At 31.7% G+C, this 13,765-nt stretch overlaps 1 protein-coding gene across 2 annotated transcripts in view; it reads right to left on the bottom strand.

Moving 5' to 3' along the window:
* Positions 1-5,349: 5,349 nt before the first annotated feature.
* The window catches only part of LOC143046204 (putative pyridoxal-dependent decarboxylase domain-containing protein 2), a 33,135-nt gene continuing 24,719 nt past the window's right edge, over positions 5,350-13,765 (bottom strand). The window contains exons 20-24 of one of the 2 annotated variants that reach the window (XM_076219243.1): positions 10,870-10,962; positions 10,048-10,147; positions 9,346-9,563; positions 8,408-8,487; positions 5,350-7,816 (exon numbers count right to left, since the gene is read on the bottom strand). In XM_076219243.1, coding sequence (XP_076075358.1) covers positions 7,792-7,816; positions 8,408-8,487; positions 9,346-9,563; positions 10,048-10,147; positions 10,870-10,962 — 516 coding nt within the window. In that variant the 3' untranslated portion in view covers positions 5,350-7,791. The remainder of the gene's footprint in view (positions 7,817-8,407; positions 8,488-9,345; positions 9,564-10,047; positions 10,148-10,869; positions 10,963-13,765) is intronic. The other variant, XM_076219244.1, reaches the window with a different exon arrangement.

Genomic DNA, 13,765 nt, shown 5'->3' with positions numbered 1-13,765 from the left:
AACTCCTCATATGCTTCAATGCTGTATTGTTAAAAAAGACAAACGAAAGTTGAATGTGTGTAGACTATCGTCAGCTAAACAGGATGAATTAAAAAGACAGTTACCCATTACCTCGCAGAGGACTACTGGATTCTTACTCAGGAAGCAAATTCTTGATCGAGGTCGAAATAACATTAGGTGGAGATATTTGAAGAGCACAAAGAACGAGCAGCATTCTCCATTGGCCTCGAGGAAGTACAAGAATAATTGTATGCCATCTGGACTTCGAACTCCACAGTAATAAACTAGCATCTGACGGAGAATTGACTAGCCGAATGCAGCTTTTAAGATCTGCAGTGTCTGCATTGATGATATTGTCAAATATGAAAAATCTACAACTAAAAAGATAAGAGATGTCAATCGCAAACTGACAACTCAGAAGTGCAATTTTTCAAATGCATAGTGAAGTGGTTGGGCCATATTGTATTTAAGGCTGGACTAAAATTTTACAAGGAAAAGTAGATCGAGTAGTCATTTTGCCTAAACCATCAACTTATGAGGCTGTCATAGATTTCTTTGCTTTGTGTTTCAGCCAGAATTTTAGTCAGAAGGCTTTTGACTGTCTTAATTTCAACATCATGACAAGCATGACAAGGCTTTTGAGATTTTGATGCACCATTTCATCACTGCACACTTATTGGCATATGCCAACGACAGTACTTATGAGCTCCACACAGATGCCTTTTAAGCATTCCTTAGTTAGGCAAGGGGAAAAAGAGTAATTGGCTGTGCCAAAAGGTGTCACAAATAATCAGTGAAGAATTACCTAATAGACAAGAAGAATTTTCTTACACACAAATATGACAACTTTAAACAATCAAAGAGCTGAATAGCTCTGAGGTGAAAGACGGCCCTTCATTTGTCTCTTTCTTTTTTTTTTGGGGGGGGGGTATCTTTTGACAGGCCTTCATATAAAGAATGAAAAAAAGAACAGCTAGAACATGTAGAAAGGTTGACAATATTGAGGTCAATTGTTGTTTAATCTAATTCTGTTTCCTTAGTTTAGGATTCAATTTGGACCAAGAGATATGCATCTTCTAAATCTAAACATTCGATTAAAGTTGATAGTTAATTATGTAAAATTCAACTGATTTCTGTCATTTAACAACAACTACAATGTTTTCTGAAATCTTAATTATATACCATTGAACTGCAGGCTAGGCCATTTTCCATTTTTTGTGACAGTACTCTAAGATTTTTAATTTTTAGCTTAAGAAAGTTAGGACTGAGAAATCTATTTAATTTTAAATTTCCATTGATAAAGTTCCCAGTTACAACTCTCATCACAGGGATACAGGTACTAATAAAAAAATAATATGATTGATGTAAACTGTGTGAAGCTTGTTTCCAGATCCTACATTTTGAAATAATTGTAAATTTCATGAATAAATAGGTTTAAACTATAAAATGCAACTTTTAAAAAAAATTATTTTACCATTACAATGATTTGTTTGTTGGTACAAACCATTTAGTTTTAATGGAAGACTACTAATCATATACTAAATGTCACATTTAAGTTTTATTTTTAATAAATTTTGATAATTACTCATCAATTGAGGTGCTCCTGATTTGGAGGAAGATTCACAAAACAGAATTTTACAGAAAAAATGAAAAAAAACGTCTCCCCCAATCTCATGTATGTCCACGAACTTTGTCTACTTTGAAAGTTGTTGACCTACAAATTAAAGTATTGCATTTTGAAGTTTGAATCAACTATAGCAAACATAATTATGTTTAAATTTAACAAATAACAATTTATAATTGGTGCACGAACTCTGAGAATAATTTAAATAACCAGTGAAGGATATCCCTGCTTCTGCATAGTGTGGCATTCCAACAATGACGTCATTATAAAATTTAATGTAGGTTGGATATATTTAGAATATCTCGTCATACTGATTTTTCCGGATTGTAAAAGAAACGTAAATAGCGTAAAAGAGAGCTCAAAATACGATAATTTTTCCTAGAAACAGAAGGGAAATGTGTAGAAAAGTGTTTAAAGTCAATCTATTCATTTGTGTGTTTCCTTTTCATCAATCTCAGTAAGATTTGTTGGGGGGTTTCCACACTATATAACAAAATGAATGATGTTAGGGAATGTCACTCTGGTCAACCCCATAGGGGATTGACGGGATAGACGGCTTGAAGCCGTCTTTCCCCAAAAACCCTGTTACCTACGTACTGACTATTGCAAAGCTTAATGTAACGGGGCACTGTTGGTTGGCAGTTTTCACACCAAGATTAAATACAGACCCAGAAAGAGTAATGCAGAAGTCGTTTACTTATTTTTAGTGAACCAGTCCAAGTTATCAGTAGTTCAACAGTCTCAGAGTCCAAAATTTAACCCGATATTCAAAACAGTTCATCAACTGCCGTATCAGATCAAGGTCAATACAGATAAATTGACTGGGAGAAAATAATATTCCAGGTGGCTAACAGTTCATTGTAGGAAATTAAGATCAATACATATAAATTGACTGGGAGAAGGTGATATTCCAGGTGGCTAACAGTTCATTGTAGGAAATTAAGATCAATACATATAAATTGACTGGGAGAAGATGATATTCCAGGTGGCTGACAGTTCATTGTAGCAAATCAAGGTCAATTCCAGCATACTAACAGTTCATCAACTGTAGTAGCAAATCAAGATCAATCCAGATATATTGACTGGGAGAAGATGATATTCCAGGTGGCTGACAGTTCATTGTGGCAAATCAAGGTCAATTCCAGCATACTAACAGTTCATCAACTGTAGTAGCAAATCAAGATCAATCCAGATATATTGACTGAGAAGATGATATTCCAGGTGGCTGACAGTTCATTGTAGCAAATCAAGGTCAATTCCAGCGTACTAACAGTTCATCAACTGTAGTAGCAAATCAAGATCAATCCAGATATATTGACTGAGAAGATGATATTCCAGGTGGCTGACAGTTCATTGTAGCAAATCAAGGTCAATTCCAGCGTACTAACAGTTCATCAACTGTAGTAGCAAATCAAGATCAATCGAGATATATTGACTGGGAGAAGATGATATTCCAGGTGGCTGACAGTTCATTGTAGCAAATCAAGGTCAATTCCAGCGTACTAACAGTTCATCAACTGTAGTAGCAAATCAAGATCAATCGAGATATATTGACTGAGAAGATGATATTCCAGGTGGCTGACAGTTCATTGTAGCAAATCAAGGTCAATTCCAGCGTACTAACAGTTCATCAACTGTAGTATCAAATCAAGATCAATCCAGATATATTGACTGGGAGAAGATTCAAAGTGTTGATGGACTGCTGAACCTGTATTTTTGTTTTGATTATTGTTGTGTTTTTTTTATCAATATTATATCATTCCTAAAACCACAAACAATTGTTATGAAAATAACCCTCTTTTTTATTACTTCATGGTTTTCAAAAAATCTTACAACAAATCAATATTCATAAACAAGTTAATACAGGATTTTAGTTACAATAAAAAATATCCATTTGCCATTCAACTGTACAAGCTTGCAGACTTTTATTGTATATAATGATAATGTTTCAGGGGTTCTTGTATAAATTGTGTAAAAAAAAATAGTTACTACATACCATTATTTATACATTCAGACTGTCAATAGCTGGTAAAAAGTTGGAACTTAAAGTGGGCCACCAAAGGAATACAATAAGAGAAATCCACCAGGTGAATTCCATGTGTTAATTGATTTAGGACTTTTAATCTGGAATTAAACAGATATTTCATAAAGTAACACTGTCAAAACTCCAAAGCAACTGATGAACTAGTTGTTCTTTATTTATTTATTTATCAGGGGCAAATTCATGATTTTTTTTTCATTTTCAATAACAAATTGGCTCATTGTGAGATAAAATATGGTCACAGGTAAGGTGATGGCCTCATATTAAAGTAAAATGTGCAGCTTTTAAAATTTAAGTTTTCAGTTTCAGTTTGATTGACTTTAGTAAGTATGTGGGTTGGTTTGGAGATTTTATACACTATTGAACTTTGACACATTCATGATTATTTTATCAAATGTATGTTATAAAAAGACAAGGTTAAAATTGTAATGAAAATCAGTACTTTTATCAAAATCAACCACAGAAATATTTTTCTGAGTTTCATCCCTCCCATTTAATTTTCTTTAATAAAAAAATTTCAGTAAACAAATAAATATCTTCTATTGTTTTTCGGTCTCTTAATGTAAGAAACTAGATTCATCAAATAAATAATTCATCAGGAGTATTGACTGTCTAAAATCTACAGCATACACAAGTACTTCATTCTTTCAAAATTATAATCTAAATCATCACAGTTAAATTTTGCATAGGTTAAAAACATTGGCCATAAAGAATATTTTTTTTTTTTTTTTTATGTGAACCAGTTTCTATTTAAGGCCAGAATTTTTTAATTTGTTGGTTTACGGATCCACCGACCCGATTTTGCCGATTTCCAGAATAAAAATAAAATTGACTTTTCATGCTTTTTTATTCCCGCTGACCTTAACAAATGCATTATCCCTGAAAAATAATTAAACAATCTTTTTTTTATGAAATGAAATGCTTTAATCACTAACAAAATTAATAACACTTTCTGTAGTGAAAAAATAAAACTTCCAGTTTACGTTTCTAAAAATAGACAAATCAATTATAAATGACCTTGAAATGTCGTTTGCGCAAATAATTTTGCAAAACGAAACCTGTGTTTAAAACCAACTACACAATAAGTTCATTTCCCGTATTTGTGATCAGTCCGTAAGATGCATCATCTGATAGAAATAGACTTGTCCAAATGTACACAGGTGGAAGACATCAAGTTAAAGTACTGAATATTAAATAATCATTTTGAATTTTCTTGTTTCATAGATAATAAAAAAAATATCGTCCGTTTGGATAAAAAAAACAGGAATGCATGACAACAGATTAACCTGATATTCTGGTTTTTCCAGTGGACGAGTCTATTACGTTTTTGACACGTGTGTTGAAACTTATTTTCGTACGACGTTTTTACATATTTTTTCTTTATCAGTTTTCGTGCTTGAAAATCATAATTCAACAAGTTTTCTGGAGTTGATTAAGAGTTACACGAAACTGTTTTTCTTGTTTGTGAAATGACCCCCCCCCCCCCCCCCCCCCCTTTTCTGCGGGAAATTATTAGAATGTCATGCGATGTTTATGACAGCTGAGCAATAAAATTTCATCGAACTAGAATCTAAGAAATGATGACAAAATAGTATAACTAACATATTGTCAGAAAGGTGAAATATGTATTTATTTTGCATATTTTTCTTTCTTGAAAGATAATTTTTTTTCTTTTTTTTCCCGACCGACCGACCCGACTTTTTCAAAGGGAAAATCCGTAAACCAACAAATTAAAATACCCTGGCCTAATTTGATTGAAAACATTTTTTATTGCATCTACTTATTACAGTAAAGGAATTAACATCAAATTTTGTATGATTTTAAATTTCTGAAGAAAAGAAAACTTCTGGAATATTTCTAACAGAACAAAACAGTCATAGTAACATGACATCAATGAACGAAAACCCTCATATAAAACCATGAAATGTTGTTATACCTATGAATTCAGTATTGTAATTCCCAAACAATCTCTATATACTTAAATATGATTCCCCAAGAGTAACCATTCTTAAAACAAACATAAAAAGAAATATATTAACAATAACATATACAATATCAATAATAAATAAGGATTTACAATTCTATATATCACAATATTCGTTTTAGCACATTTGAGTCATGTTTAACAAAAATGTATGGTTTTCTTGTACAATATAACTCCATGCCACCACTTATGAACAAAATGGGAAGGAAAGATCATTCAAATAATCAGCTTAGCCATTTTTTTATTCTATTAACCTTAACCTTAACATCAGTGATGCTTGTGGGATTAATAGGCAAAAGGAAAATGATACAAAAAATGTCAATAATAAATAAAATATAATAAAAAATACTTCGAAAGTGGGACTTTTCACAATCAACAAATCACCTTAATTTACTGTGAAGATAAATATTCAACAAAAAAGCGAGATTGTCTAAATATTGAAAAAAAAACTAATCCAATATTTTCCTGCCTGATCTCTGGCAACTTTAGTAGTTGTTAAAGTCATCTGTCACTTTTCTTTCCATTTTGTTATTATTAGTGATGTCATGAAGATTTTCTCCATTAATAAATCTATAAAACATATCAAAATATAACACATGCAATAAATAAACAATATAATGTAAAATTGAATTTTTATACTTTTTTTATGCATATTACTTATTAGATAATGAGTATGGTAGTGTATACAAATTCATACAAATAAATTCTAAGGAATTTGACAGTCTTCATTACTATGATCAATATTATTGCTTAAACCACAAAAGCCCCCCCCCCCCCCCAAAAAAAAAAAAAAAAAAACAGCAGTTGAAATTTAACTCATAAGGTTGTTTAACCAATATATGTTCTGTATGTTTTTGAAAATTTTACCCATTTCGTTTTAGATTCTAGAAAGACAAACATATGTGTCGCATCTTTTCCCATCAATGTTTCTTATCTATGTTACGAAGTTTCCTGTAGGAAAAGACATCGTGAATGGTTGGTGAGAGTTACACAAACTTTGCACATTTACAATTAAAATGACTACATGTGTAAAATGATCTGAACACATTTATATTTAAATCAATAAGCAGTAACAGAAAATTTGTAAACCATTGAAACTTCTTCATTTTACACTTTACTACTTTTAAAATGCAATGTAAGGATCAGGGCAAATATGCCAATATCACACACAACCAAAACTTCACTGACAGTCATCTATTATTCACATCTTAACAGGCAGTTTGAAGACACACCCATCAATGTCCTCAATAAAACTATCAACATCTTTTCTATCACAAGTCGAATTACAGTACAAATACTTTTGTCTGGATGGAAAATATTCAAACGTTCACAAACTTATAAATCTAATTTTCTTCTAATGAGAAATCACCAGGCTATCTATGACAAATACTAAGAGTTCTGATACAAAACCTAACTACATCATTCATTCCTTGCAGGCACCAATGCATTACCATTTAAAACAATTTTCTATTCAAAGGGCTGTTTAAACCATAAATATTCAGAAAAATGGTATTCTTCATTTGAAAGGTTAATTAGACATTGGTAGGTGATTGAATGAGTATCTTAAGTAGTGACAAGGAGGACATTAGGCTCATCATAAGTTGGAATACGTCTGAATTATATCTTTAAAATAATTATTGAATATCAGTTCAGTATAAAAAAGAAAAAAGAAAAGAAAAGAAAAAAAGTCACATTATGCTTCTTAACAGAAAAACAAACAAATAACCTCAATATAAAAAAATGTAACAATCATTTCAAAATAAATATAAACTATTTAAAATAAATACTTTTTTGTCAACTAGATCGTGTCAAAATGTTTCTATATAAATATTCATAGTCAATCTATAAGTAGAATAATTTACAATTAATTCCTTTTTCTCAACCTTAAAGATCTAAGGCTCCAACCTAAGAGATCATAGGCCTTAACAGGAAATATTAAAGGTGCAAATATAAAAGATCAAAGGTCCCAACATAAAGGGTGAAATGTGATTGTCCTCTCAATTTACATATAAGCAGTGTTAACATGCATACATTAAAACAATATTCATCACAAATAAATGGCATAGTTTTCCACAGGCACAATAATTCCCACTCTTCCTCCTAACAATCCCTGGAATGTACAGATAACAACCAAGTCTCTCGCTATTTCAGGTCTGTACCTTCATCTCTACAAATGTAAATAAACATGAATTATTGTTATAGGATAAATATCAAATAGTTTGTTCCAGCCACTGCTTTAATGACCAACACCATAGGATAAAATAGTAAAAGAAATATTAGTAGTTCACCATACCAGACCCACAATGCTTGTTCCAATTTTGCTGAGTACAGGAAAGCATAAATTTGAACTTGATAACATAAAGAAACTTTTAAGATTCAGGACACAGTATTGATTGTTGGAAAGCACTTTTTTATGCTCTTATTTTGTTTCATTATAAAAATATGTACAATTTTATAAATGTAGACCACGAGTCTTACCACATGGAGGAAATAAAAAATAACTGTAACAACTTCATTAGACCAATTATAAAATGACTGCTACTGATATGGACAGTTATTTTACCATATGCAGTAGTGATAGTGAACTAATAATTCACTAACAGAAAACATGTCTTTCAGTTGAAACAGTTCATTTGTTGAGGAATACCTAGTTACTCTGAGATATTGCATAGAACTAAGTTCACAACCATAAACCTGTATTGTTCAAAACCCAGAACCAGGAAGTAAATCAAAATGATTGGGATTAATAGATACAAACTTGACTTGAGGAGAACCAGGTGCTTCTGTCATGACTGGAGATTCTGCTGTTGATGGGGATCCTGGGATATCTGTGGGGGCCTGTAACAAGTCAATCAATATTATACTCAACAATCATTTGATATTTCCCATACTGGTTGTTAGTCATTCAGTGCAAAATACTTCAATTTCTTCTTATCAATAATCAGTGAAGGGTTATATTTAGTTCTAAGTGCATAATATAACATTAGTGGCTATATTTTTGGGAATAAGATCCAACATGAAAACAAAATGCCAAAAAAATTACATTGGTGACTTTTTCCATTGGAAGCTGACAAATGCCAAATATAAATCTTGAAGATTAAATAACTATAGGTTATTTTGCATCTTCTTATAACATAAATTATAGAAAAAGAGGCGAAAGATCAAAGAAATTATAAGATAAATCAATCTAATACTCAAAGAGGCTATAAGTCTGCGGATGAAAAAGCATTCCTAATTTTACTGAAGTAGTGAGTTCTCGATGATTCAAACTGTGTTCAGGACTCCTAGTTTATTTCGATTTCTGGGGAGCTATTTAACACTTTTCCTGACAGACTTTTAGGTGCTAATATTGCCAATGTTATTTCAACTGATCGGGTGGAGCTTACATTTTAATTTGAATAAGGACAGTCTATTTGAAGATGTGTGTGATAAGAAAGATTGCCATTATAATTATTAATGATTTCAAATTACCTATCAGCGTCATCAAATGGATATACAAAAGAACTGAATGTATAATGTGGGATGAATAACTAGATACGTCATTGATGAATTTATCCCGAAACACCTGTCGATAGATGGACTGGTCTATAATGAGCAAACTGGTTAAACCCCGCCCAGTCAAATGAAATAAATCAAGTAATAAGACTTTGCATTATGACATAATTTGGGCAAATTTTGTTTAATTCTGTCTCTTACCTTTTCTGGAGGAGTTTTAGATGTGGGCGATGTAGATTCATGTTGAAGTTCACTCCTTATTTCCTGTGCTGTTTTTGTGGAAGGTGATGTAGGTTCAGTCTGGGAATCCCCTTTCGGAAATAGATTTGTTTTTGCTTTCTTGTCTTTTTCTTTTGAATGTGTTTCCTCTTGGACTTGCATGTGGTATTTATATGTTGTTTCTGTACTGGCCATTGTTCCTATAAAATACAAACAAACACAATATAATCTTATTTTCTGGTATCTTTGATACATTTTAAAAATCTGCTGAAACCATACTAAATGTGCTGCATTCAAACAATTTGTTTGATCTAACCTACATCAAGAATGAAAAGAGCCAAATGTTTCCAAGGGCAATCCTTTATAAATACATGGGAGTTTAGTATAATGCAATAGAACCTAAATATTGGTCAAAATCATGTTCTGTCAGATTTTCTAACACATTTATTGTTCATTTGTAATATACAGTTTCTATCCCTTCTGATGGAATTGATAAGCGCAAATGTTGTCAATAAGAACTGTTGATAAGTACTAAAAAAATGTTTTCAAGGGAAGCAAGCTGGAACAATCTTGAAACTGAATTGTAAATTCAGACAAATTTTGACAAATTAACATTGTCCACACTATGAACAGTCTTTCATGTTCATATTAACCTGCATGGTAACATACCCCAGTAATACTAACCAGATTTCAAGTTAAATGTTCTTCCTTTTATCTGATCTTTAGGTGGTGGAGACCACCAATTCAACAGGGAGCCAACTAAAGGAACTTGTCTTAATACACCCTGAAATCACAAAAATAGAAGTTGTCATCAGATAATTATATATTTTCAAATCAAATGAAAAGTGTTATGTTACAATTTTTTTTTTTAATCTTTGAATTTCACAGCTACATATATCTTTTTCTAAGCAAATAAATTATTCCTGTTTGAGAAGAAATTTTCAACAATTGCTTGTTGACTTATTTAGAGGGCTGAAATCATCTTTTATATTGATTTAGTGTATATATAGGCTATATTAATACTGGTTTTAGGTTTTTGTTATTGTTATAACATTGAAAAATGCTTGATAACTGTAAACCAAATTTTAACAGATCAGGATAGCATTAGTTTAAAAATATCTTAAATTCATCATGAAAATAAACCCTATGTGCATCCATGGTTATAGGATTTCTCCACGGTCAATATTTAATACTTCTAAAGTCTATTAGTGATCTGTTACTATGAATACTTTCATGTAATAGGCTATCAATTTTCATAAAGAAGATCCAGCATTCAAGCCAATTGGATATTTCTAAAAAAAAATTATATCTTAAATTTGCAGTTACGTTAAAATAATACTCGCCCTACACACTAATGACGTACAACGGAAGTTAGTTAGTAAGTAAAATATAACCCAGTAGATCAATAGTATTCATTTCATAGTGAGGCTGAATGGTTGATCTATCTGACAATAACTTTATACTTATGATGAACAATTAGTAGTGATGATAGTTTAGATAACCTACCTCCTGTTGTAATTTTTCTTCTGATTCCTTCTTTAGATCTTCATTAGCTATAGTAATACCCTGCTTTATAAGATCTGCCAAAGCTTCAAAATACTGAAAAACACAATAAAATGTATTTCTTAAAAAGTTTTCTTTGTTACAGCATTATGCAACATTTAACACTTTTAAAACAGTCTATTATTTGAACTTGGAATTATTTTTAATTATGGAATTTGCATAATTTCTTTTTCTTAGAGTTTTTAATAAATTTTATGTTTATTATAGGATTAAACACATTTTTTCTAGAGGTTATTGATGTGTAAACTGGGGCGATTAACTCACAAACTGAATAAAAGTCCGAATGTTGAGTTTGTGAGTAAGGGCCCCGGTTTACACATCAATAACCTCTAGAAAAAATGTGTTTAATCCTTATAATTCTTCCGCCAAACATTTGTGATATTTAATAAACATTTTTTTGTTGTTGATGACTTCTAGATATATTAACCATCAAAAGCACAATAACTCGTAACTAAGGAGTACGCCGCAATCTTGACTTTCTAAAAACCATAAATGTCCGATAAATACAACGGAATCTTAAATGAAATAGCACCTACCTCAAAATGTACATTTTAATTAAATGTTATTCGAATTTGAAGCGTACATGTAACGAAATAATCTTTCCCTTGAAAATTTCTATTCGTATGACGTCGTGTTTTGCAATGACGTAAATTCGCCAAATCCTTCATGTAATTTCGCGGAATTTTATAAAATTTTATTTTTATACATTTTCGAAGCTTTAGTGCATTAAATTTATTTCTTTGTTTGATATATATGCACTAGAACAGTCACAACTGTTATGCAATTGTTTTTAAATCTCAATTGAATTTGCTGAAATTCCCGGGATCACTGCAAGCTTGTGTATCGCACATGAATAGATTAAACTAGAGGCTCTAAAGAGCCTGTGTCGCTCACCTTGGTATATGTGAATATTAAACAAAGGAAGCAGATGGATTCATGACAAAATTGTGTTTTGGTGATGGTGATGTGTTTGTACATCTTACTTTACTGAACATTCTTGCTGCTTACAATTATCTCTATCTATAATGATCTTGGCAAAGTAGTTTCAGTGGAAAATGTTAGTAAAAATTTACAAATTTTATGAAAATTGTTAAAAATTGACTATAAAGGACAATAACTCCTTAGGGGGTCAATTGACCATTTTGGTCATGTTTACTTATTTTTAGGTCTTACTTTGCTGTACATTATTGCTGTTTACAGTTTATCTCTATCTATAATAATATTCAAGATAATAACCAAAATCGGCAAAATTTCCTTAAAATTACCAATTTAGGGGCAGCAACCGAACAACCGGTTGTCGGGTCAATCTGAAAATTTCAGGGCAGATAGATCTTGACATGATAAACAATTTAACTCAGTCAGATTTGCCCTAAATGCTTTGATTTTTGAGTTATAAGCCAAAAACTGCATTTTACCCTTATGTTCTATATTTAGCCGTGGCGGCCATCTTGGTTGGATGGCCGAGTCACCGGACAAATTTTTTAAACTACATACCCCAAAGATGATTGTGGCCAAGTTTGGATTAATTTAGCCCAGTAGTTTCAGAGGAGAAGATTTTTGTAAAAGATTATTAAGATTTACGAACTAGAGGCTCTAAAGAGCCTGTGTCGCTCACCTTGGTCTATGTGCATATTAAACAAAGGACACAAATGGATTCATGACAAAATTGTATTTTGGTGATGGTGATGTGTTTGAAGTTCTTACTTTACTGAACGATTTTGCTTCTTACAATTATATCTATAATGAACTTTGCCCATTAGTAACAGAGAACTATATTTGGTAAAAATTTACATATATTTACCAAATTAATGAAAATTGTTAAAAATTGACTATAAAGGGCAATAACTCCTTAAGGGGTCAATTGACCATTTAGGTCATGTTGACTTATTTGTAGATCTTACTTTGCTGAACATTATTGCTGTTTACAGTTTATCGCTATCTATAATAGTATTCAAGATAACCAAAAACGGCAAAATTTCTTTATAAATTACCAATTGGAGGGCTGCAACCCAACAACCAGTTGTCCAATTCATCTGAAAAATTCAGGGCAGATAGATATTGACTTGATTAACAATTTAACTTCTTGTCAGATTTGCTCTAGATGATTTGGGTTTCAGAGTTATAAGCCAAAAACTGCATTTTACCCCTATGTTCTATTTTTAGCCGTGGCGGCCATCTTGGTTGAATGGCCAGGTCATCGGACACATTTTTCAAACTAGATACCCCAAAGATGATTGTGGCCTAGTAGTTTCAGTGGAGATTTTGTAAAAGATTACTTAGATTTATGAAAAATGGTTAAAGATTGACTATAAAGGGCAATAACTCCTAAACGGGTCAACTGACCATTTTGGTCATGTTGACTTATTTGTAGATCTTACTTTGCTGAACATTATTGCTGTTTACAATTTATCTCTATCTATAATAATATTCAAGATAATAACCAAAAACAGCAAAATTTCCTCAAAATTACCAATTCAGGGGCAGCAACCCAACAACCGATTGACCGATTCATCTGAAAATTTCAGGGCAGATAGATCTTGACCTGATTAACATTTTTATCCCTGTCAGATTTCCTCAAAATGCTTTGGTTTTTGAGTTATAAGCCAAAAACTGCATTTTACCCCTATGTTCTATTTTTAGCGGTGGCGGCCATCTTGGTTGGTTGACCAGGTCACGCCACACATTTTTTAAACTAGATACCCCAAAGATGATTGTGGCCAAGTTTGGATTAATTTGGCCCAGTAGTTTCAGAGGAGAAGATTTTTGTAAAAGATTAATTTAATTTATGAAAAATGGTTAAAATTGACTATAAAGGGCAATAACTCCTAAACGGGTCAAC

This window comes from Mytilus galloprovincialis, chromosome 9, assembly GCF_965363235.1.
Source record: "Mytilus galloprovincialis chromosome 9, xbMytGall1.hap1.1, whole genome shotgun sequence".
Lineage (NCBI taxonomy): Eukaryota > Metazoa > Mollusca > Bivalvia > Mytilida > Mytilidae > Mytilus > Mytilus galloprovincialis.
Note: the sequence above shows the minus strand (reverse complement) of the source record. Positions and strands in the feature narration are given on the sequence as shown.